The sequence below is a fragment of the Triturus cristatus genome, chromosome 6, assembly GCF_964204655.1.
Source record: "Triturus cristatus chromosome 6, aTriCri1.1, whole genome shotgun sequence".
Lineage (NCBI taxonomy): Eukaryota > Metazoa > Chordata > Amphibia > Caudata > Salamandridae > Triturus > Triturus cristatus.
The window spans coordinates 374,827,032-374,853,994 of NC_140589.1; the positions used below are offsets into that span (position 1 = coordinate 374,827,032).

At 46.3% G+C, this 26,963-nt stretch overlaps 1 protein-coding gene across 1 annotated transcript in view; it reads right to left on the reverse strand.

Moving 5' to 3' along the window:
• The window catches only part of ALLC (allantoicase), an 823,350-nt gene that overhangs the window by 111,879 nt on the left and 684,508 nt on the right, over positions 1 to 26,963 (reverse strand). Inside the window, exon 10 of the mRNA XM_085610751.1 lies at positions 20,833 to 20,906. Coding sequence (XP_085466877.1) covers positions 20,833 to 20,906 — 74 coding nt within the window. The remainder of the gene's footprint in view (positions 1 to 20,832; positions 20,907 to 26,963) is intronic.

Below are 26,963 nucleotides of genomic sequence, written 5' to 3' on the forward strand. Positions count from 1 at the left end.
CATCTGTGTCTTGACCTTGTCCACTTCCGTGGCCAGCCCATGGAACCTCTCCCCCTGTCAACGAGACAGAGCATCCGCAATGTCATTGTCCACCCCAGGCACATGTCTAGCCCTGAACACTACATCATGCTTAAAACACTCCATCACAAAAACCCTCAGCAGTTTGAGCACCTGCTCGTCCCTTGCAGACTGTCTGTTGACAACATGCACCACCGCCATGTTGCCAATTAGGAACAATACCTTCTTTTGCACCAATTCTCGAGCTAATAGCATTACTGCCACCACCATTGGAAACAATTCTAGAAAAGCAATGCTCCTGCCCCCTCCCTTCCAGTCAGTTGACCACTCCTCTGCACCACACCTGCCCTGCCAGTATAGACCGAAGCCCACTCCTCCGGCAGCATTGAATAAATCTGTTCATCCCAGTCTCATTCCTTCGGGGCTACCATCGGGACACCAATGAAATCCACACAAAACCTATGAGACATACGTAAATCCTCTTTCACACCCACCGACAATCACATGTGGCAGCAACAGCTCTGCCAAGGACAGACTGAGGCCTCTGTAAAAAGTCCTCCCAGCCCTCACTACCGACAAGCAAAGTTGAGGTGGCCTAGCAAAACATGCACTTTCCTGACAGTCACTTTTAGTTTCTTTAACATAACATTTAGCAGCAGCTGCATGTGCACTTTTTTTGGCTACATGAAGCCGCTCTTCCATAGATACTGAGTGTGGCGCAATACCCAAGACGTAGGGCACTATGCTTGGCCCCACTCTCTTTACCGGGGCAAATGGATATCAGCAATGAGCTCTTGAAAATTTACCAACTGCTGCTGGCAGTCCGTAGAACCGGGTTGACCCACAGAAAAAAGGCATCCAGGTAATGCTTCACTATGGCCATATACAGGTCCCACATGAATACCTACTGTAAGAAGGAACTGAAGCGCTCAAAAAGCATGCAAGCGATGGAGCATCCCATGGACAATCCTTTATCCACATTCCATGTCTCTTTAAACTGTATCTCCAACAACTGGAAGTCCTCTGTATGCACTGGCAGCAGCCAAAACGCCTACTTGATATTGCAGTTCGCCATCTGGGCCCCATGACCCACTTGCTCCATCAATGCAAGTGCCACATCTACTGACGAGTAGGAGGCTGATGAGAACTACTGCAATATGAAATTATTGATAGAACTCCCCTCCGGCCAGGACAAGTACTGAATGAATCTAAATTCAACTTCTCTTTTTTAGTCACCACACCAATGGGTGAAACGATCAAGTCCGGCATCGGCCATATGCTGAAAGGCCCCTCCATTCTTCCCTCCTGCACCTCCTTTATGAGCTTTGCTTGCATCACCTGTTTGTGTGACTGGACTGACTTCAAATTCTCAGCCTACCGACTTGACCTCGGCCCTCCATATCCCAGCCTGAAAGCCTACTGAAAGCATGCACTCAACAACTCTGCATCTTCTCTGTCATGATACTTGGCCAACCTGTAATCCAATTGCGTCACCTTAATTGGCATATGAGCCCTGGCTCATATTCCCCTAGGACCCACGCCTTCCTCTATTCCCTGTGGCCTGATTGCCCTGTAGCCCGTTGGAAGGCCCTTGGTATTTATTTCACTGCCCAGTCTGCTGCCTGTGCTTACTGCCTCCTTCCTCATAGCAGTGCAGGAGAGCATGTCTCCCTACATGCTTTGAGCACTTGTGGCAGAACTTATAGTACTCTCTTGTACATAAGCCCTTGTTAAAGTCTCAGCATGTCCTGATCGTACCCCCTTGCGTCTTAGCTCCTGACCTCACCCCTCCGCAAGTGGGTCGGGCCCGAAGGGCCACTATACCAGTGGATGTCCACTCGCGATAAATATTGTTTTACCAAACTTCTCTGGGCCCATTGTTTGATACCACAAGCCATTATCAATCTCCCCACCACTTTGCCTCAGTATCCCATGCTAACTGTGCGCAAAACTCCTCATCTTATTGCACCCAAACATGCTCTCCTGATCACGTCCATATATTTAAAGATGGACATGTAACTTTCCGGATATTTTTTGGAGAACACACTTGCAAAATTTAAAAATCCTCCAGTTCAATTCTCTATGGTCACCGGCACATTGGGCCACTCGGACTGCTTATCCTTTTCCTCCTTGGAACCTTCCTTCGCCCTCAGTTCCCTGTGGAACAACTTCCACAGCTCCATGTACTCCCCCTCTCAATTTCTTTCTTTTGTTCCCAATAATAAGTGAGTACCGAGGGGTTTCGTCACCCCCATGTAGGGCAGCTTCTTGACTTAGAATTCCTTACTCTCTTCGGTCCCTCCTTGTCCTGCCCCCTTTTCCTCATCATCTTCTCACGGAGTAACCTGTGTGTTCTGGGCCCCCTTGTCCGACATGATCGCCAGAGGTGTCCCAACTGTTCTACTCCCTTTTTTGGCACTTCCGAGCGGCCCCCACCTAATATGCTGGCAGCTGCACCTCTGTACCCACCCCTGCATCTTTCACATACATACCTTTCCCAAATCTTACGTCCTGCTACCACTATCACCACCCCATCCACCTCAATTGACACCTTTCCTTTGCTCCCCTTTGGTCCCCAACACACCTAGTGCCCTTACCTGGCATCAAGGTTTGCCTCCACAGCAAATACAGTCGCCTAACCAGTTGCGTGGTGTACACACCAACCACTGCTTTGCAATGGGTTCCCTGCTCGTCCTGACGCTCCTGTAAGGAACCCACACCCTCACATGCACCTCTCTGCTAGTATCTGCATTTCTCCGCCCACAAGGGCTCATCTCCTACCACTTCACCTTTTACAGGACTCAGCTCATCAAAGTCCAACTCATGATGAGGGTCAACACCATCCCACAGCCCTGTGCTACCACAACCTCTTCATCCATCATCAATGCATCCTTTGTATTAAGCAATTCTACACCACCTGAGAGGCAACAAGGGCCTGGCTGTGTTCCTGTCTGCTCATGCTCCGCGTGACATCCCTCCATTCTGGGGGGCGTAGCGACTCGTCCTGGTTGCTGCACTGTCAAGGCCATACCAGACCTTCATATGGCAACGTCGCCAACGTTCCGTATTGGAATCCGGCACAAGACCCTACCATCTCTTCCACTCAGGGCCATGGAGCCGCATAAAGCAATCCCAAGTCTGCATAAACGATCTGCCAATCAGCCAAGAAAAGTAAGGGTTGGTCTGGGGTTATTATCCCTGCCTGCCTGTTCCCTGCTTTGATCTGGAACCCAGAGCCACAGCCTCATTCCCGTCCCTGGTACCCTTTGCCCTCCTTGTCACTCTGCCCAGGCTGACTCCCTGCCTCCTAGCTCTCCCTCACCAACCCTGCTGAGGCTCCTCCCCGCTGCACAAGAGCCGCACCTCATTTCAGCCCTTTGGCTGGATATACCTGCGGGTAATCTGACCGCCCCCTGACTTTCCCGATCCATGCCCCCTCTTTCCTCATCCTGCCCCTCTTCCTCGCTCTACTCCAACATGGCTGCCAGCAATGCTGTAGCGGGGCCCAACACACAATCCCACATCGTCTTTTTCCTGCCCAAAAAGTTCCCCCTCCTGCCGCCAAAGTAAACTTGGTTCACCACTCTGCCTTCACCCATCCTCACCACGGGGCCCTTTCTAACCAACTCCCTTTTTGATTATGACACTGGCATTGCCAACTCCCCCCCCCATCATGCCCCTCTCACCCCTATGCTCAGAGGCTTCATCTATGGCCCCTGTACCTCCTCTCCTTAATAGCTGAATATTTGCCTCCTCCCTGATGGCCCCCTTTTCTTCATCCACTTCTTCCTGCACAACCTGCCTCGCTCCCAGTGCCCCATATCACCCCTCCAGTCCTTGCCAGGTCTCCTTCTAGCTCCTATTTCTCCCCGACCCCCTCCTCTAGCCCTCCCTCTGGCAAAACAGGCCTGGGCCCAAAGTGCCCACCTCCCTGGCACTTTCCCCGCTACTCTGCAGTCTAGACACCTCGTCAAGGGAGGAAGCTGCCTCCCACACAGCCCACCTCCCGCTGCTCCTGGGCCACAACCGTTGCTTTATACCGAGCGCAGGCTCAGTCTCAGAGCCTATACATTCTAACACGGACCACCTTGCAGTGCCTCTCACACTGCACGTGCCACTCACTGAGCCGGGGGCTGCGCTTGAGCGGCTCCTGGCACTCACGGTGACCTGCAGCTCATCAGAGCACACAAACATCACTGCGCCTGCTGCACACCTCTCCGGTTGTGTCACTACTGCATGCGCGCGTGGCATGATGAAGTCCATGCATCCAGGCTCTGCCAGCAGGCGCATGACTTCCTGCTTCATTTTATCTGCCATTCTAATTTGCTAAATTGCCCTCTGAAAAATGCTAGAAAAATTGCTACCTGCGCACCGGCCACCGTCACATGTTGCCGGGGTTTTCCCATTTGCCAATTCCCCCGGAGGGCATGCGATTCAAGGTTGGCAGCCTCCAAAAGCCCAATGGGGGTCGGAGTGGCCTATGGGGTAGTCAGGCAGTGCCAGAAGGGCTGTTGTTTTTCTGGTAGTTTGTGGGCCTATTATGTGTTCTTGTGGGCTGGTCTTTACTATTGATTTTCTTGATATCACTACAAACATGTCCTGCAGCAACCACAAATGCTGCAGGCTTCCTTCCCCCTCGAAACGCCTATAATGTGTATGTTAAGTTAAAAACTGCCCTGATTTATAAATGTGGACCACTTTTTTTAGCTATCTGAATTGCTAATGAAACCCCCTTTTATTTTGTGACATGGCCGATTTTCTGCCTCAGTCGGAACCTGGTTACTATGGGGTCATTTAGAGCTTGATGGAATCTTTTGAACCATGTTTACTTTCTAAGTAGGGCTGACAGGACACTTGTCAAATCGGCTGCATGTCCGCATCTGCCAAACTTTAAATGACCCTCTTAGTACTGTTTTAGAAACTGAAGCCGTTTCTCCTTGCTTTATCATAGTGGGGGAATCCATGGGACTCTCCTCCCACCCCCACACCCCACCCCCTCCCCCGACTACCTGACCCCCCAACCCCTCCCCCCATCTGGCCAACTGTAACATCAAGTCGACACCATGGGATAAACAAAACTACAAAACATAACACATAACTTTTAACAAAAGAGACTCCAAAGTGAACCAAAGATTGCACTGTTGGTGGCTCTAAGGGCGGGTCCAGTATCATGTCCAGAGACCCGCATGTATACTTATATGAACACTCAATGTCACAACATTCGCTAATTTCAGTACAAAAGTAAGCAAATAAATCTCTGGGCCTATAGCCAAGGGCCCGAGGGACCCCCTTGTATCGTCATTTGGCATCTCCAGTCCTCGGAACCCAGAGTACCCTGACAGGGTCATAACCACCCCTGAGCAGCATTCTCAGGTGTCCAACAGGCTGGAGGAGATAGGTGAACCAGATAGAGGACTTCGAGACCAAGTACCGGTGATGGTTGGCTTCGCGTCGATCTGCCGCCCTTGTCTGCCATGGGCCCGGGGAGCTCCGCTCTGACGACTGGGCCAGGCCTTCCTCCCTTGATGTCGTCGCTGATTGGGGTGAGGAATGATTGAGACCAAGTAGAGTCACTGTCCTCTCAACCTCCGTGAAGTGATGCTGTCTATTACCAAGTGAGAAGGGAATGCCAAATGGATATGTCCACCGGTATTTGACCTGGCGTTTCCTCAGCGCCATTGTGATTGGTCTGAGCTGCTGTCTGCCTGCCAGCGTGGCTTGGGCAACATCTTGGAAGAGCAAACACGTGGCCCCTGAAAGGAGACCGCATCACTGCTTTGAGCTTTCCGAAGGACCTGTTACTTCATTTTAAAAGAGCTAATTTAGCCAGGATATCTTGTGGGCGCCTGGTCTCCCCCTGTATGCGATGCCCCACTCTCTGATCTCATTCTAGGCGGACCTCCGGACATTCATTTCCCAAGACATTGGAAAAGAGGCCTACCATGAATGCCTCCAAGTCAGGTCCCTCACTTCCTTCCTACAGGCCCCTCACTCGTATGTTATCTCTGCAAGACTTATTCTTTAGGTCTTCACACTTTTAACAGGGCAGCGTGCAATTGAATGGACATGCTGGCAGTACCCTCCTCCAATGGTGTCACCCGTCCCTCGAGCTCCTGGCATTTCACTTCTAGATCTAGAGTGCGGGCCCCCACCGAGTCCACATCAGCTTGTAATGACACCAGCTTCGCCCCCATCTCTGAGCGGAAAGCCTTGAATGTTACGCCAATGTCTGCCTTTATGTCTTCCCTGAGTTCCTTCTTGAACTCCCGCAAGGTCACCAGCAGGTCCTCCCTGGTCAGCGTCATGTTATCCACTGCGCAGTCTCTCATCTCCTTCTCCAGTTGGGATTCAGCAAGTGTAAAGTAGCTGGAGACTCTATTAGATTGTGTCTTTTTAAGTGGCATATGGACAGCGCCCCTTGTCGACGTGTTGTTGTTCCCGAGTTGGATGGGCACTCAGTTGAAGGAGTTCAGGCAAGAGTAGTGGGGGCTGTCCAGAGATTACCAACACAGGTTGCAAACTAACAGGGATTGCACCAGGCCCCTCTGGATCGCACCGGTAAAGCCCCCTCTTGATTGTGGTCGCACCTCCCCAGCCGGGCCGCTGGCAGAGTATGTCTTGTGAGTAAACCACTGCAAGGTCAGCCCTCCTTCAATAGCCATGTGTATCAGGTTATCGCCTTATCGCAAGTTGGACATCACTCACAGGAAGCTCAGGGAAATAAAATTGTTTTTTTTTACATTACGTATCACGTGAACTTGAAGGCACAATGATTAGAACAGAACTACAATTCCAAATCTACCGCACGCTGCACCAACATGTGGTGTTGCTACACTTCACGTCACGTGGGGCAACGCAGGGGGAACCCAGCGTAAACATTGGGCTTTTAAGCCGAGTGGCCACAATCCCGAGCCACACAAGCGGCTGGGAGTGGATGTACTCAGGTGTAATCACGCGATAAGCATTTTGATGTAGTAAGTGGGGTGCGTGATGGTATGCATGTCCCCTGGTGAACTAATGCCTGTAGATTTTTCAGAGTTGCTTACATGTGTATGCCACTATTGGTGTGATATGTGTGTGGCAAGAGTTTTGTTTGTGAAACATCACTTGACCTTGAGTGCCGCTACTTATCGGCATAGTAATGAACCTGTTTTCTAAAACAATGGATCGTACACCAGCGAGTAAATGGATGCTTCACGTGTGGTGTGAATGTGCTTGACCTCTTCAAAACCTTTGGGCTTTCCTTTCATATGTATGAAGTGCCATGTCTATGTAGACTACTGCTTCTTGTAATTTAGCAATACGCTGGACACATAACAAGAGGTGTGTGGACCGATGTACTGTAATGATTGCCTTAAAGTATCCATTTTTGTATGGCAGAGACCTTACAAGAAGTAGGCGATTTTGACTCTATGATGGTCCTTAATTTGTGTATATGTTTTTTCTCACCGTTAGATTAGCAGCTGAAGAGAGATCATGTGATAGGAGGGGTGCACCCTCTATGTCATGTATTCTGCTACCTTTAATAAAATGATTTCTCTTCATTCTTTAGCAACTAACGTGATAGGCAAAATATCTAGTAGCAGTACCTACCAATAAAGTGGTAGCTATGTGTCTATTATACCTAAGATCATCTGTTAACCCCTATATTCTTCGCTAGTTTGTGACTATAAACGGCATCACTCTCGTCCCAGACCAGAGTGCTGGTACTCCCTAAAATCTAGGGTAAGGTCTTGTCTCATGGTCTATAGGAATTATCTATAGTGTTTTTTACATTTAACTGAATTCTGTTGTCAATAGTGTTTTATAGGTGCTGTGTAGTGCCACCTGTATGCTCACAGTATGATTACGAATTTAATGTGTGTTATTATAGGGAAGTCCTAAATTGTATATCCTTTCTTGTATTTTTATCTTATTTCTATAGGTTAATACTCCTTCAGTAACCAGGTAGGACTCACCTGGTGTATTTATGTGTTAAGGCTACACATTAGGGAATAAACATGTTGGCTTAAGAGAGATGATTTGAGCCATTGTTGTCAAAGTTATGGTCTCATTTAGTTTTTTAGACATACCTGAGGTCCTCACCATTAAAGGTGATATACCAGGGAACCTCAAGGTATTTTTAATTCACCTGGATCCCGTCTCTGTCCAGTAGTTTTTATTTATGAACTCCCTCCTTTCATGGTCAGTTAGGAAGTCAAGTCAGCCCTGGTGGTATTTTCTTACCAGGCAGGAAATAGGTTGCCGATGATGAAGCATGACACACATGTATGTGAGGCTTCCTATTCCATACGAATGGTGTTCCCTCATTTTCTGACAGGAATTCTGTGACGTCCATACTCTGGGAAAATTTAAGAAACAGTCTATCTTTTCTTATTATTATGTGTGGAACTACTGTACTCTTGTTGTGATTGAGAAGAAGAAAAGAAAGACGGAAGGGAAGAAAAAAGGAAAGAAAGAAGATGGAAAGAAGATAGGAAAGAGGATTCACAGTATAAAATATTGGATACTAAAACCCAAACTCCACCCCAACAATGTTTAAATAAAACTGTTACAAGTATGCTGCAAATTAAACACCATAAAGTTAGGTTTTCTTTTTGGGGAAATTTATCAAAGGACCATTGGTGAAAGAAAGTCCAGGATCTGTTAGACCTGTCAGCCTTAACCAAACCTTTAACCTTCCTCCTCCATTTTTGCTGATCTCGGTTTTGCTGGCCATGGGATTCTGCATACTTTACCACTGCTAGCCAGTGCTATGTGCATGTGCTCTCTCCTTAAAACATAGTAATATTGGATTATCCCCAATTGGCATATTTAATTTACTGTGTAAGTCCCTAGTAAGTGGCTCTACATGTTCCCAGGGCCTGTAAATTAGACCTGTGGATAACTTGCAAGGAAGAAGGGCAGCTGTGCTGCTGAAGGACTGCCACTCTGCTGGACTGCTGCCCTGCTGGCTGGACTACTGCTTTGCTGTGCTGCTGCCTTGCTGGCTGACCTGCTACCTGCTGGCCTTTTGCCTAGGTGAGAAGGACTTGACTCCAAAGGCTAGTTGGCTGGCCTCCTGACTTGATCCTCATGGACAGACGGCTCCAACAACCATGGCCCAGCACCTAGACTCGACCACCTGTGAGTCTACCCTGCCAAGTGATGCCACCACACTCCTGGACCTTTGGAAGTGGGCCTAATGTGCTCTCCCAGCCTCTGTGGATCAAGTGGAACCAAAGCATCTTCTCTGCTGCATGGCACAACCCCATATAGAGCTGATGCATCACTGCTACTGTGTGGATCTAAACACCACAAAGATCCGCATAGCAGCCCGTCACCGCATTGGAACCACTGCTGCATGACGCATCCTCTGAGCAAGCCCTCACATCCCTCGTCAATGGCACCCTCAACACCAACACTGGACTCTGCATCACAATCCATACATCGCCCTGACTGTGAGGCACATCCTCGACTACGGACTTTGCATCGCAGGCCCCGATCGACAGGATCCACAACGACGATGCAGGCTGTCGCACCACAGCTGCGTTGCATCTCATAACCGACCCATCACTTTGGCTGCATGACGCATCTTTGTCAAGGATACTCTCAGCACTCTACAAACCAGGATTTAAGGTACTTTGTTCAGTGGGCCTAATTGGGTCCCTGAGGCTGCGCGCATTCCATCCCGGGTGGACTGAACTTGTGACTTTGTCCTGGTCCGGTGCGACCAGATATCCACGGTTGGCATTTTACACCTTTTGATGCTATTTTCACTAAAATCTTTCAAACTGAATATCTCTGGTTCTACTAATAGGATTTATGTTGTTTTGGTCTTGATTAATTTATTAAAAATCACTCTATATTTCTAAACTGGTGTGGGGTCCTTTTGTGGTGTGTTGTCACTGTGTTACTGTTTGAGGTGTTGCACAAATACTTTACACATTGCCTCTGAGCTGAGCCTGACTGCTATGTGCCAAGCTACCTGGGGGTTGAGCACAGGTTTGCTTGTGACTTCACTCTGAGAAGAATTGTGGTTGCTGCATGAGAAAGGTTTCTCCCTCCTGAACCAGCAACCCAGTTTCTTACACAAACACAATATGGTATGCTGTGAAATAGCAGCAGTTCACTTCAAAAGAAAATTACAACAGCACTTGAAGGAGACAGAAACTGATAAAGCTGGAATGTGACAAATGCTCCCTTCAAGTGTGTCCTCCTATCACACCAGGCAATGCTGGCACTAATGGGAACTCCTTGTGTGTCGATGTGCACCTTGTGAAAGAGCAAAATTAAGGGGCATATCAACAACAACCAGCGATAATTATCGCTGAGCGCACTTAGCGCTCGGATAATTATCGCCGGCTAGCGCCGATTTTTATCGCTGAGATAGCGTGCAATTAGCAACGCTTATCTCATCGACGATAAAAATCCTAGCGCTAACTGGCTAACGTGAGATTATCGCTGGAAACCCAGCGATAATCTCACGTTAGCTAGTTGATAGGGACTCACACACTAAGCCATGATATCCACCTTCCATAGGATATCATGGCTAAGTCAGTCCTGAAGCAGGTGTTAGGAAAGTAGCGATAACAGGTGTTATCGCTACTTTTCCTGAGGCTATGCTTCATAGCGTGGGGCTTGATGATAGGAGAAATGTCGCTTAGCGACATTTCTCCTATCATGTCAGGTCAGGTACGCCCACTTTGCATCTCATTAGATGCAAAGCTGGGCGTTAGAAATCCCCACGCTAAAGCAAGGTTTCACACGTTAGCGTGACCTTGCTAATATAGCGATAAAATTATCGCCGCTTTTCGGCCGAAAATGGCGATAAGTTTTTATCGCCTCATTGTAAATATGCCCCATAGTCACTCAAAGTGCAGTTAACAAAAGGCTTAAGTTGGCTGAACCATTGCCCGGTGCTGTATGCTGCAGTAGGCGGAAGCAAAATGGGAATGTCACAACAACAGACCAAGTGGTGAAGAGAGATGGCTGAAAGTCCCTTTAAGTAGGCATATTATAAGTATTTTATTTACAATCAAAAGTTGTTTACTAACACCAGGTCTAAAAATATTTTATAAGATTACTATGCTACCGCTTTTCAGCAATCACAAGGTTGCATCTCTGTTTAAAAATGTCCCTTGTGCAGTGATGATTATTTGGAAACCTAGAGTCATTTATTCCTGTGACTCGGGATCATTGCTTGTATTCCTTCATTTCTAAACTGCCTCCCATGTTTTATTCTAAATTACACTTTATATTTTTTATGTGTTAGAGTAAAGGAATGTCTTTGTTGAATTCCATGCCCCACATTCCCTTCTGCTCGGCAGTCCAGTCCTCACTTTACTTTGTGTGCTTCAAAGCGGCTCGCCAAACACCTAAGGCTGCTTTTTGATTGCTAGGACTGACAAAACCCTGCTACTGTTTGGGGTTTTAGTCTCCTTGGTCATCTGCTACCTTGCGCATGACAATGATGGGGGTAACCCCCACTGCAGCCACCCACCCACCCACCACCCCGGGGGCCCGCAATGGTTCCACACAGTGATTTCCCGCACGCCTTTCAATGGCAGAGTCTTCGCCATGGAAAGGCATTCCACCGCAGGCATCATAATATGGATGGCGGTGCCTGCAAGGCACCGCAACCATATTGTGTGCCTTTTCTGCCCAGCCGGCAAACCGACCGGCGGAAAAAAGGGGCAGACGGTCTTTCCATCCGCCGCGGTGCCCCTCGCCTTACTAATATGGCGGGGGTGACACGGGAACATTTCCGCCCAAGATCCTAATAGGTCCCTTAGTTAGGTAAATGTAGAAAAAATGAGGTGAACTCCTTGCCAGTATAATACCTCACCACTTTCAAAGGTGACCAGCCACCACTGCTGTCATCAGAGTCTTGCTATATGCCTCCGTCAGATATCAGTATATAATGTGAGCAGAATAGATTACCACTAATTACTTTTGTTTAATGCCCTACCCAATGTCCCCATACTGCAGGCTACTTTACATGTCTTTGCATTTTCCTTCCTGTGTCCCGCCCATGGGTGGTCATTTGTTATTGTAGATTCTGTGCTTTGACAACTGTCTGCTCCAAAATCAACAATTCATAAAACCCAGCAGTCACTTGAAATACCCACCGTCTGCTGCTTCCCTTTCTTTCTGTGTCTCCTGTGAAAGCAATGCAAACATGAAGAGACTAACTCAAACATGGACCTAGGTGGAATGGGTTCTAGGCAGATATTCAGATGGCCACTCACTAGTGAATACATTCAATATAGAGTCATTCTGTGTTGACAAATCTAATTTGTATATCCTAAATATTTGCCATGGATCCAGCTCTCCTGGAATCATGCTGAAGACCCCTGTTTTATTTTGCCTCTTTACCTTGTCAGTGCTTTACACTTTTTCAACACTGGATTCTCACATGTTGCCTTACTCACATTTTTTCGTTCATGTTAAACGTTCTTGTTTTAATGCTGAATACTTGTATCATAGGGAACTAATTGCATCTTTTTCATCCAAAAGGGGACCCCCAATGGTCCCATGGGCATATCCAACAATAATGTAGCAGGTGCATTGGCCCAAAGTTGTGAGGGACCCACTAGGCCAAAAAATATAGCTGTTATTTATTACTAAACCAGGGTATGGGGTGCCATTTTTTTCCTGCTTGCATGTCACCTTCGGAGTGCCACTGAGTGATCAAGCCATCTAAAATTCAATGGTTATGATCTAAAAAAACTTGGGTTACTCTCATTTTCTTATACCCACATTTTATTTATTTACAATAACAAAAAGACAAACAAATGAACCCTTCCCCAATTCCCACACCGGATCTCATTATTGAATAAATCAGAACGAGGATTGCCCTCTCAACCATTAGAGGCAACATTACTGAGTCCAGAATAAGTCCAGCATCGACCCAGGCAACATTACTGAGTCCAGAATAAGTCCAGCATCGACCCCATATCTTGGCATGCTTATGTGGGCAACCCCAGGCCCAGTAAATGGGTTCCTCCAGTTTGCAGCACAAATCTATCGCCACATACCAGTCCACAATCTTGGGAGGGCATGTGAAAAAAGTGTTTGTGTCTGGTTTCGAACCAGGGACCTTTCACATGTGAGGCGAACATGATAACCACTACACTACTGAATCTCTAACCCATATTTGTTTATCTAATTTTTAGTCTTTCATTTTATCAGCAGTAGCCAACTGTTCAAAATGGGAAAATACAATTTAGGTAGCCTATCAATGCACCATTTTGGTCCCTACAAATATCTTTCTAATGATGCCTATCACTATCTGCACTTAGCATATGTCAGGGGTCACTGGTTTAAGGATTTTTACTATAACAAGAAAACTGTAATATCATATTTACAGCCATAATTGTGGTTTCCAAACACACATAAAAGCTACAACTTTTCTTCTATCCATTTCTGCATCTTGCTAGAGTAAGCATCAAAAAGACTTAGCACTTACATTGTGCTGTAGCTGGAAAGTAAAGCCAAAATCTGAGGGCATAAAATGGCCCCCACCAGCCCAACAAAACTCCTTAGAAATGCTGCTTGGTCTCCAACTTTGTACTTGAGTCCTAACTACCGGTACGTCCAGTTGACTGTGCCTTACCTATTTGAATATACTTTCTTTCAGCACTCTCACCATGAGGCAGAACAATGGGCCCGATTCACAGAACTAACTTAAGACAAAATCCTAAACTTACTACCATTTTGGTATTCACAGAAGGCACTTACTCATTTTGGTATTCACAGAAGGCACTTACTCATTTCAGTATTCACAGAAGTTAGGAGTCCTATCTTTAGGACTCCTAAATGCCTTCTGTGAATACCGAAAGTCTTAAAATTAGGATTTTTCTCAGTTTAGTAGTAGTATAGTTAGGACTCCTAACTTTAGGACTCCTAAATGCCTTCTGTGAATACCGAAAGTCTTAAAATTAGGATTTTTCTCAATTTAGTAGTCCTAAATTTAGATATAGGACTACTAAATTGAGAAAAATCTTAATTTTAAGACTTTCGGTATTCACAGAAGGCATTTAGGAGTCCTAAAGTTCGGAGTCCTAACTATACTACTACTAAACTGAGAAAAATCCTAATTTTAAGACTTTCGGTATTCACAGAAGGCATTTAGGAGTCCTAAAGTTAGGACTCCTAACTTCTATGAATACCGAAATGAGTAAGAGCCTTCTGTGAATACCAAAATGAGTAAGTGCCTTCTGTGAATACCAAAATGGTAGTAAGTTTAGGATTTTGTCTTAAGTTAGTTCTGTGAATCGGGCCCCACCCCTTTTGACCCCTTTTGAAAGCAAAAGGAAATTGAGTCAGATTTCCCAAGGACGTTGTGAAGGGAATAAATAGGGGGTGCCACAGAGACTGTCAAGAGCCAGGGACTGATATACTGTATTAAACGTACGGCCTGTTGTGAATAAATATGGCTCCATTTGGTCATTTATGAGGCTTGATAAATCGTGGAACTCCATCAATGTGCCTCTGCATTAGTTTGCTTTAGTGCCCTAGACTCCTGTTGCTATAAATCTAGAGCACAATGCTTTCATGCTCTCCTGTTGTCCTCGGGAGTACTCTTCTATCTTACAAGGGCCATTTTGATTCTGCAGTACTGGTTTTCTATTACTTGGTGCAGGGAGTGATGGTGAGTGTGGGTTCCTCTTCTACCAAAGATGATACTGAAGAAAAAAAGTCAACCGGACTAAGGAAGAAGTCAACCTTCCAACCACCTTCCCAGAGTATAGCCTGCCAGGTACAAGCCTTTGAAGAAGCCGTACTTAAGGAGATTGAGGAAATTAACTTTCAAAAAACCAAGGGGTTCCAGAACCTCACAAAAAAGGAATGTATAGCACTGCAGGGCTTGAAAAATAACTGCGATCTTGTAATCAAGCCTGCAGATAAAAGGGGAGCTATTGTCATATGGACCAGGAAATGTACTGAGAAGAATGCAAGAGACTACTTTCAGATACGGTCAGCTATGCCATACACCGGAATAATCTGACAGGTCCACTCATGACCAGAATAAAAAACATGGTGGAAGAGGCCCTCAATAATGATTGGATCACCAGACATGAGGCTGGCTTCCTTGTTAGTGATGACCCCAGGATGCCACAAGAACTGGACGCCCCCACCCGGGAGACCCATTGTGTCTGGGATCGGGTCAGTTCTAGAACCTTTGTCACCGTTTTGCGACTGGTTCCTTAGACCAATTGTTAAGAAATCACACTCTTACCTCAGGGACACTAAGGATGTCCTTTGCCTGTTACGAGACTTGGAGGTGGATGCAACTAAGGACCTGTTCATAACGATGGACATAGAAGCTTTATACACAAGCATACCACAAAGACGGACCTTGGAAGTCGTGGAACATATCATCTTGAGCATGGACTGGGATTTCGTCATTCCCCAACATTTTGTGATGGAATGTGCCGAACTAGCCCTTACAGAGAATTTCTTCGAGTTCGAGGATGTGATCTATAACCAAATCGCAGGAACTTCAATGTGCAGCACCTTTTCCCCCAGAATGGCATGCCTCTATGTCCAACAATTTGAGGACAACCACATCCTCAACCCAAACAACCCATTTCTGAAACATCTGAAAATATGGAAGCACTACATAGATGGCGTGCTGATTGTGTGGAACGGCACAGAGGAAGATGCAACCAAGTTCGTCCAATGGGTTAACACTAAAGATAATCACTTGAGGTTCACACTAGGCCTGGGCGGTAAATTCCGTTCCGCTCGTGGAATTTGCGGAATTTGCGTAATTTCGCGTTCCGCGGAGGACGCGAAATTGCTCAAAAGTCTGCTTTCCGCGATTTCGCGAAATTTTTGCTTGTTCGCGTTCTCAAAATGCTTGTTCGCGAGATATTTCTCCCCGAGCACGCAAAAAGCAATTGTGAACAGGAAAAAAGCATCGCGAACAAGCAATTCCGCATGTTCGCGGAATTTCTGCGTGTTCGCGGAGATTTTTTACCGTTTCGCGGAGATTTGCGTAACGCAATTACGCAAATTCCGCCCACCCCTAGTTCACACACACGATTAGCAAGTATCATTCAGTATTCCTTGATCTGGCTATCACCCTCACTCATGAAGGTATTGCTACGAAGGTACATAACAAAACCACTGATAAAAACAGTTTACTCCTCTTTGAGAGCTATCACCAGAGGGCCCTGAGACAAAATCTATCGGTGGGACAATTCCTTCGAGTCCGAAGGAACTGTTCGAATACAGTAACCTTTGAGGAACAGACGGAACAACTGGAGAAAAAACTCCTGGAATGTCACTATCCAAAAAAGATGGTGAGAAGAGCAAAAAACGAGCAAGAAACAACCCACGAGAATCGCTACTAGAGGATGTCATAAAAGAAGACACCAAGAGATTGGTATGTGTTACTACATACACCCCAGCCTCTAACACAGTCCAGAAAATCATTCGAAAAAATTTGCACATCCTAAACAGTGCAGGAAACCAGTGGGAATTACCGCTGTTCGCTTTCAAGCGCACCAGGAGCTTACGCGACAAACTAGTATATGCTAAAATGACGGTCCCTGAAGGAGAAGAATAGCAGACACTTTGGAGTCAACCACGACCAGTGGGCCACTTTTCCTGTGGTGGGTGCACGTCCTGTGACCTCACGACCAACACTAAGGAGGTGGACATAGGCACCGGAAAACCCTGGCAATTACGAGAATTCAGCAACTGTAACACGGAGAATGTCGTGTACCTCCTAACATGCCCATGCGGCCTCAAGTATGTGGGCATGACCACTAGGAAAATAAAGGAACGAACACCGGAGCACCATCAGGGGCAAAAAGACCAATACTAAATCTGACCAGACAAAAGCCCTACATGTTAGGGAGCAACGATGGGTCTACCGCCTGCGGTCCTGGGAGAAGGGACTAAATGACGAGATCCCATGGCTACAGATGGGACATTAATTAACAACCCATGACATTACCTTTGCGGACAAACATGTCATACCATACACAGTTTAACATTCTCTTCGAGAAACTCCATATATCTCTGATACTCCAAGCATACTCTGCCTTATCAGATTACTAACCTCAAAGGGTTTTTCCAACCTAAATATGACCTCCCCACCATCAGGCCTATGAGATACATCGAGAACAGAATATCACGGTCACCCTATACCAAGGCGATCAATTTTTACGCATATATAACAAGTGCTATGTGTTTTCACTAACCAACTGTGACCAGACACCACAACTAGGTCATTAGTAGATCCCAGCGGATGGCAGGCCTTGATTAGCACACAGCTCTATAGTAGACAGGCTCATAGTATAAAGGGGCCTTTCCTTTTACTATAATTTAGATGCAATGTTTTTTACATCGACCTCTGTGCATTTTGGGACATTTTTCCAGTACGTTTTGAAGGGACACGGACACTCCTGTCCCCTGATATTCATAGAGCTCTCATAGACTCACACACGTTGCCTCTAAATAATTTCATCCACCGGCTGCTGGGTAATAGTCAACTTCACACGCATACTTATAGTTAAGCGTCACTGTTACAACACGCGGGCACAGCGCAGCCGCAATGCATTGATTCAACGAGCGCTCAGAGACTCACATACGCTGCCTTGATGTAACTTTATTCCCCAGCTATGGGGTTATAATTAATTCCACCCACATACCTAAAGTTAAGCGTTTCTAGGCGTTACTTTGCCACTACACGTGTGCACTGGCAGCCGCACTACTATTTGATTTCAGCTGCGCCCAAACTTGGGCGTTTCCCGGCTTCACCAAGATTCAGTAGACATGCGCAGCCTTTCTCACAGCTACAGGTCCGCATCCGGGAAAGCAATCACTTCCCCATTCTCCTATCGCTCGGGCACACCCATATACTTACGGATTCAGCTTCACTTCAGTATACTGAGCATGCGTGAACCACCTCCATTACTTTATCAGGCATTTGCTCACTTGTGAGCGTTAGGCGTACGAGGACACCGGAAACCACGCACCTGGCGATAATTTCCTTAAGTGCCGATCAACTTAACATCAATGACCTCATTGGGTCGCACTATATATAGCTAAGCAACTTTCTCCTCATTCCAACATCGGGGAGGATCGGGAGCAGTCACCTAGGAGCAACGTGGGAAACTTTCCTTGAGGCAGTAATAGTGTGTTGAATGCTGAATGGCTGTTTTTCTGATTGTAAGTCTTTCCATATCTTATTTTTCTTTGCCCTGAGACCCCAATTCACGCCGATTGCGGTCTGTGTGTTTTTCTTTATCTTTACAGGGTTTGACACAGGGGTTTCCCCTCCCCTCCTCCCATGGGGCAAGTAGCTTGGGTATTTAGGGTAAGAACAGTGAGATCTTATCTCACTTTATCATTCTTGAAATTGTGTACACACAGTGTCACATGTCACACGAGTAGTCACTCACTTTTAACTGAATCAGTGCATGTATTGTTTTCAGTATTCTGTTGTGACCCAGTTATGTTGTTACATGTTCTACCTTTCAACTTCTATTCCAGGCTTGAACTTGGAAGCCATTCCAATAGTGGAGAGTGACACAGGTTACACCCGCACAGTGGTATCTTGTTGCCACCTGTTGGTAAGAACGGAGCCCCCTATACTTTACACTAAGGTCCCGATGAATGCCCTGGTCCCATCTGGGCCAACACGGCAGAAACATGTCGACCGCTTACACTACGGTTGGGGGACAATAATTTCCCCATACACCGTCCATTGATTTTAATATCATATAGTTATCAATCACATTAAAACCCAATTTGATAACTATAATGATTTTTACTCTCACTCACTTTTTCACGGGCCCCCACTTAGTTTAGAAATGCATCCCTGTCGTCAGGTGTATGCCCGCCCTCTATCAAACCAAGGTTTTAGAGGGCGAGGACTGGTCGATGATGAAGCATGACACCAGGTGTTGTGTGAGACCAGTCCGTTACATTTTCTGAGATGCCCTCACTCATAATATAACCATAACTCCACAGTGGTCACTACACTAGGAGCAGCTCTTGTTGTGGTTAACGGTTCCTCTTCTATGCCTTATTAAAGCTATGCAGAATCTGCAGCACTCTGCTTGAATACGCTATCTAGTGCAGTGGTGTCCAGTGTAGAACGAGGAACACTGGACACAACATATTTTCCAAATAACCACTAAATGTGTAAATGAATTTCTTTTAGATGAATTGCATGTTCATTTATCTAATGTGGGAAGCCTGTAAAGCGGTATGGAACTGGCCGTCCTGGATCTATGTTGGTCATCTGTGGCCCCTCAAGAATCTGAGAGAATCATCGGGATTCTTCTCTATTTTTTAAAAAAAAGAGTTACATTTACTCTATAGTATTTGAAGTGTTTACTCTCCATGCATAGCACATTGTGGGCATTCTTGAACTAAGTATTCTCATCCTTGGTGTTTGTAGAAATCCATGGCACATGATTGGCATCACTGGTGGTGATACATAGCATGAAATTCAGTATATGTCCATCCATGGTGTAGTACATATGCCTACTGGATGAAAATGACAAATATGTATTTACTAAAACTTAAAGACTGACATTTCAGGATAAATATTGTGTTGCTTAATGAAAGTTTTGGGGACAATTGGGCTTATTTACCCAAAATGAAACATCTGTATTAAGTGGCAACATGTGTGCCTTTCTACAAGCTGATGTCTTCATTTAACAACATATTTACAGCTGATATTTGATTCATAATTTATGCTGTTTTGGAATTCTTTGTTGATGTTTTCCCTTTGCTGAAGAAGCTTCCTGATTTGGCTGTTATTTCATGACTCAGGTGGAACTTTCTATGACAATATCACTTCAGATTTCTGAGACATTACCCTGAAAGCCTGATGTCTGTTGCCTGCATCTGTAAGGTCTGTGTCACCTAAATAGTAGTACCGTTGTAACTGTTGTACTGTGTAACTTAATTGTTTCCATCATGTCAGTTTCAAGTGGATTACAGTCACAACAGATGATGGAGAATACACTTGGAAAGAGCAGTATGGAAAAATGAAAGGAAGTGGAATAACTTAACACTGGTGTATCAGTACATAGAGGAAGACAAAATAATACAGCATTGTGAGAGCTGTGTGAATGTCTCAGTCACAAGATAGCAGTGTATGGTGCAGGTCAGTATAGAGGTGCATTGTGGGTGCCCTGTGAATGTTTCAGTAGCGGCATATTTATTTGGTCAATAGACAGAGAAACACTGTAACAGCTCTGTTACTGCCTTTGGGGGGGACACTGTCAAATAAGCACTGCTTCTGCTGAGTCACAAATACCCAAAAAGCATTTGTCTGCTTGCCACCCAGTATTTAGTAAGGTACAGTGTGTCATAATCACATACATGATATGCTGCTATTGAGAAATATTGTTCCTTAGTACAACGGCAGATTCTTAAGAACTGCAATGGTTTATTACTTTCCTTTCAGAAGAGTCCCTAAAACATATGACTTTTTAGCCAATTGATTAGGAACATTTTGCTATAAAATACACCATTAGGCTTTAATGTTTCCAAAATTGTCTTGGAGTGAGAAAGGCATGCTCAGTCACTTGACTTCACCACTGCAATCCGGTTTTAGGATGCCTCTGGGCAGTGCCAGAGATGAAAGTGGGTGTTAGCCTCCTAAGAAACATTTTGGGAATGATATATGTTTTTTTTTTTTTTAACAAATTAAGGACTGGTTGGAGCACACAGTGGACCATATTCCAAGCTACAAATATTTATTAAAATGTAATTACTTTGTATTCAAATTCAGTTTTTCAAATATGGGTTGCTTTCAGTAGCTGTCTCCGACCCAAATATGTGCCAGCTCGTTCGTACCTTTAGAATTGATGGCCTGTCCAGTCTTCTTGCTGTTTCCCAGCCATCCCCCATATCATTTGCCCTTCCTATGCCTATTGAAGAAACAAAAAAAGCATTTTTAAAACTGTTATTCATGCTATGAAAACAAAAGTATGTAATCATTAATGATGCAGATGCTTTAAAAACAATGGAAGTGAGCAGTGGTTATTATTATTAATTCTATCAACTCAGCACAACACTTTTTGACTTCTTAATGTTGCCTCCGTGGGTGAGAACGAGTTTCTCAGGCATGGTTCCCAAGCTCCCTGTGCCTTAGGGAATGCCCAAGCAGCATTTCACTGATGAGCTATAACAAGACTGAATGCATCAGGCCTTGCCTGCATTCTAATGAGAGGGAAGGAGACCTCACAGTTTCTCCTGAATTGCCTCTCTGTAGATGCATTCAGGCTAACGTGGTTGGTTTCCATCAATAATGGTGCAGAAAAGCTAAACAGTACTGGAACAAAAGCTTACTTAAAAAAATGTCAGAAGTAGGATAAATCCAGAAATTTCCATCTCTTGTGGAGTTCTAAAAACCATGGTTGCATGTACGGTTTCTACGTTTTATATTCGTACACTTAAAGTCATATTATACATTATTCTCTATATGTCATATTTGCCAAAAGATTATGGGCCTGATGCATGAAATGTTTTTGCATTCGCAAAGCCTGGGGTATGCAAGAAAGCAGATGACCAGATTCTACATGTGGTGGACAAGAATGCGGTCCCAGGAGTGGTAGTCTTCGGTGGTCGCTCTGGATCAAATGGACGGACGGACGATGCAAGACCTTTGACATGGCAGCTCTGCCCTTCCTGCCCATGTGGTGTGAGACTTCTGCCATTTGGCCCCTCCCTCCCCTTCACTACGGTGACCTATTGTAAGCATCTCCCACCCTAGCTGTTTCCCGCTCTGGCACAGTTTTGCTTTCCGTATTGTGACATTGTGGGTTTCATACACAGCTTTACTTCATGATATCCTGCCAGATGTAATATTGTGATATTTTCATTTGTTGAATATTTTCCTTGCTGTGGTCTTTTTTCTGGCCTTTTGGTTTTCTCTGTATCTGTATCCGTCCCCTCCCGGACAAACCACCTCCATGCACCACGTGATGCATTCATACCGAGACGATTCCTGACGTTTGGTTGTCCCTCACTTGGTGCATAAAACATATGACACGCCTCAACCAAGAAAGGTGACTGGCAGTCGGTTCTTCACGGGGTCCCTGGGTGGTAACTATGTCAGATTGGTCCAACGGTGAGCCCAAGGTCATCGGATGAGGGGGTTTTTGATTTTAAGCTGGGCTATCCCAAGCGATTGACTGGGGTTTTCAATTTGATGCTGGACTGTCTCAGGCGATTGACTGTGTGTACTCCCTGGGAGCTATCCCAGGCGAAGGTATGTGCATATCTTGGTTGTGCACTGTTTTGAAGGATTTTGTTAAACCGGGAGTATTATGATTTATATTGGCCAATAGAGGAAGATGGTCCTACTGGGACTATGGGGAGTAGTGTGTGCTCCATTGATTTGACTTGTCTATTCCGTCGACCTTTTAATTGACTGATCACCAGGTCCCAGACACCTGGTGCCTAGGGGGTCTCTGGTTGTATCCAGGTGCAGAATGCCCTGGCTAGAAGAGAAGGGTGACAAGAGGGGTTTAGGGTAATTTACATTTTATTATTTGTTGATTATGTCTTTGCTACATTGTACCAATAATGTACGCTTTAGCATTTTTAGTATTGCCACATGGTATATATTGCATATTTATTTTGCTGTGCGGGTGACCCTTTTTCTTTCCCTTCCAGTACTCCCCAGTATAGGTGATGGACTTGGCCCTTTTTGCAGGGTCATCCCTGAACTTTTTTTGTTTACCTTCCTCCTATATTTTTTCTGACCTGTTGGCTGTTTTATGACCCTGGGCACTTTACCACTGCTGACCAGTGCTAAAGTGCATATGCTCTCCCTAGTGTAAATTGATGATGAATTAGTTATTCCATGATTGGTTGGTTTGATTTACCTGTCAGACCCTAGTACAGTGCACCAGGAGTGCCCAGGCTTGTAATCCAAATGCTGCTGGTGGGCTTGCAGCACTGGTTGTGCCACCCACAGAAGCAGCCGGTAAAAGTGAGTCTAAGGCCTGCCATTGCAGAGCCTGCGTGCAGTCTGGTACTGTCATGCTGACTGGGCAAGTGCACCCAATTGCCAGTCCCTAAGCCTTCCCTTTTCTTCATATCAGACACCCCTATGGTAGGCCCAAGGGCAGGGTGCATTGTAAGGATAAGGTAGGACATGCCCTGGTGTGTGTGGCATGTTCTAATAGTGAATTGCAGCCATTTTCGTTTTTCACTATTGCAAGGCTACCTGTTCTCCATAGGCTAGAATGGGCAGTTTGGTTATTACATCTTATAATCCTAACTGACTCAGAGAACATGGTAGAAATTCGAATTTAGTATGCCTGAACTCAGGATGATAAAATAAAACTTTTAGTTAAGTTGGTTTTAACATTCTGTGTTTGAAAATGCCACTTTTAGAAAGTAGGCATTTTCTTGTCTAACCATTCAAACCTGCCTCTGCTAGGCTGTGTGTATTCCTTTGTCTGGAGTTTGAATGACAGGGCTGGGGAATTCCAGGAGACAGGGTGAGGTGTTCCAGTGGTGAATAGAGAGAGCTGCATCCAGATGGGTGGGAGGAGTTGCACCTGGGACCTGAATAGGGCTGTGCCTGCCTTCCACAATGCTGGCTCCACCTCCTGGGGAGCGGCTGATGTCTCTGCCCTGCACAGTGAATGAAGAGAAGGAATCCTGTCAACAAAGTGCTCCAGAGCTGTACTTGCCTTCCACAATGCTGGCTCCACCTCCTGTGGGGCGTCTAATTTGTCTGCCCTGCACTGTGAAAGGAAAGGAGAAGTCTGGTAAACAGAGTGCTCAGGAACTGGTTTGGACTGGGCAAAGGCCCCTCTGCCTTCAGAGGACAAAGGATTTCTGGGTATAAATATTGGGACCCTGATCCCAAGAACCAAGATCACTTTGGGAAAACAAGGAACCAGAAGAAGCTGAGGAGGAAAGTATCCCTGAACCTGGGGGATAGGCCTGCAGTGGTTGCCGTTGCCTTACTGCCAAAGAGAGGAGAAAGGAACTTTGTGTGTACTTTTGGTCAACTTGTGAAGGATCTCCAAGGGCTTGGAAAAGAGCTTGCCTCCTGCTGAAGTCTCAGGAACAACAGACTTCACCCCCAGCTCCCCAGAGTTCTTTGGAAGTGCCTGCTGCTGTTGTTGGGCCTTCTGAGGGACTGCGTGTCGCAAGGAGCTGGAAGCGCGACTCAAGAAGGAGAAGCGTGCCGCAGTTGAAGCTGTTGTCGTCGCATCTTGTAAAGTTTGTCGCCGCTGCAGCATCGCATCGAGCGGAAGCATCTCGCATCATCCAGGAAGTGTCCCGCGATGCCAAAGAAGCGTGTCGCCATCGCAGCCATCGTAGCTGATGCATTGCACCGCATTAAGAGAAGAGTCTTGCATCGAGGAAGAAGCGTGTCGCCATCGCAGCCATCGTAGTTGTCGCATTGCACCACATCAAGAAAAGCGCTTCACATCCACGGAGAAGCATGCCGCCGTCGGAGCTGCTGTGGTCGCATCGCGTAAATGGGTGTCGCTGCTGCAACATCGAGCGGAAGCGTCTCGCAAACGTCAGAGAAGAGTGCCGCTGCCAAAGCCGCTGTCGTCACATCGCGTAAAGGGTGTCGCCGCTGCAGCTGACGCATCGAGTCGAGTCTTCTCGCAACATCGGAGAACCGTGCCGCATCTGGAAGATCTTCACGTCTTTCTTTGCACCAAAAACTTCATCGCATCAACATCGTTGCAACACTTTAGTTGCCCTGCGTGTCGCATCTAAAAGGTACATTGACTTCAAGTGTCACATTTAAGAACTTAAGAGAACTAAGCAAACTTCTACCATCTAAAGTAACAGTATTGTGTGTTTTTGTCGTTTAATGGTCTTGTGGTAAATCTATATAAAGAATACTTATTTTTAATATAAAACTTGTGTGGTGTCCATTTGTAGTGTTGTCACTTGGTTACTGTATGTGTTCACAAATGCTTTACACACTGCCTCTGAGATATGCCTGTCTGCTCGTGCCAAGCTACCAAGGGGGTGAGCAGGGGTTATTTTAGGAGTGTACCCCCTTACCCTGACTAGAGGAGAGGGTCCCTATTTGTCACAAGTGCATACCTGTGCCAACTAGAGACCCCCAAGTCTAACATTGGTGGTCAGCGGTGAGGATTCTGGACTTGCATTTGTGACTCATGTACAGTGATTGGTGAACACTACTTAATGAGTGCAGACCATAACGCAACCAATACTTGTTGGTAGATTTCTTTTTGGGACTTTCTATTTTTGAGTACTGCCAAGTTTAACCACCATGGAGAAAACAGCATCCATAGCATCAGTTGATTATGATTGTGAAGAGGAGAAACTGGGATGCTACAATTTAAGGCAGCTGGAGGTGCAATTGGGCCCAGGAGGGAGAAAAACTCCTTGCCCTGCGGGTAGCAGTATTTCTGGTAAAAGTCTATCTCCAGAGGAGTTGGCAGATAGAAAAGAGTGTAGGATGCACGGAATGGAGCTGACCAAGCGCAAGTTAAGAGGGCAGTTAGAATTGGAATGGCAAATTAGAAAGTTAGCCCTAGAGGAAAAGAAAATAAATGGAAATGGAGCATGAGTTGACTATGAGGAAGCATGACTTAGAGCTCGAGAGGCTTGAGGCTATGAGTGTCTCAGCCCAGCAACAAGACATGTGTGTAGCTCAGAGAGTGAGCTTTGCTGAGTGGGAGGAGGAATCTAGGTCAGATGGTGGCAGCAATATTGAATTTTCTAGTGCTGAGAGAGTAGTACACACCCAGAGATGTGGCGCCTGACTTGAAGGAGGGGGTTAATTTACACCAGGAGGTTCAAGGATATGAGGTAGCTCCAGTGGTGCACAGTGTTCTTGAGGTGAATTGGGAAACTGGCACAGGGGTTCATAGTCCTAGTGGTGGGAGGGATTCCCCCATGGTTGAGATCCTGGTGTGTGAGTGTGAAGACCACCCAGAAGAGTGTGGGTTGAGTGACAGAGACAGTCAGATACTGTCTTGCCAATCTCAGGAGAGTGGTGTGGAGTACGTGAGCGAGGCACTGGATGGTGAGGTGAAGGATAGTTTGGTTAACCCTGCTAGGGGGCTGTGTGATCCAATTGTGAGAGAGCATATTGTAAGTCCCTGTTTTCCAGAGCTATGCCAACACCTGTTGGAGAGTGAGTTCTCTGACCGCAGCTAGCTTATATTGGAGGCTGACCTTTTGGTGGAGTCCAGAGGGTCTGGAAAGGCATTGGGGAGTGATCTCAAGATGAGTGGTTCAGGTATCTTCAAACCCAGTGTGGTGGAAGTGGCTCAGAGTAGCCCAACTAGGTCCTGTAATAGTGAGAGGGGTGTAGGGCCTCACGTCCTGTCTTTAAGGGGAAGGAGTGAGAAATGGGTTATGTCCCGGTAGTGCCCAACCTCAGTCTCAGAGCTTGGATGGTTCTTTAAGGGAACACCAGGTGGGGAGCCTAGTCTGTCCTGAGGGGCTGCCTGTTGTGCGGGATCCCCTAGTGTCTGGTGAACGGGGAGTGTCTGTAAGCAGGCCTCCCTCAGTTCTGGTGTCTGGCAGTAACGCTCCAGTTGGGAGGGTACAGAAGTCCAGATTGAGGGGTGAGAGGGGGAAAGAGTCCCCAGTGGAAGAACCAGTGGGTCAGCGGCTAGCCAGAAGAGCTGCGTCACCAGTGAATGACCATGGTGACACCACTTCTGTCCTGGGGGATCTTCACGCACTGTCAGATGGACAGGGGTTGGGGGATCTGCGCCAGGCAGACTGTCACACGACACATGAGTTATGTGTCACCCTCAGGAGGGGCATGCGTGCTCCCCGGGAAGTCCTGGTGCACCAGGCGAGCGTTCAACCGCATGGGTTGGTCCCAGGATTGGGAAGCCAGGTTCAGGTGTTGTCTGACCTGGAGGGTGGGACAACTGTAATCAGTGTTCTGACCCATGTTGCTTCTAGGGGTACCACTCCAGTTGGGAGTGTGCAGTACTCTGGAAGGGGTTGCA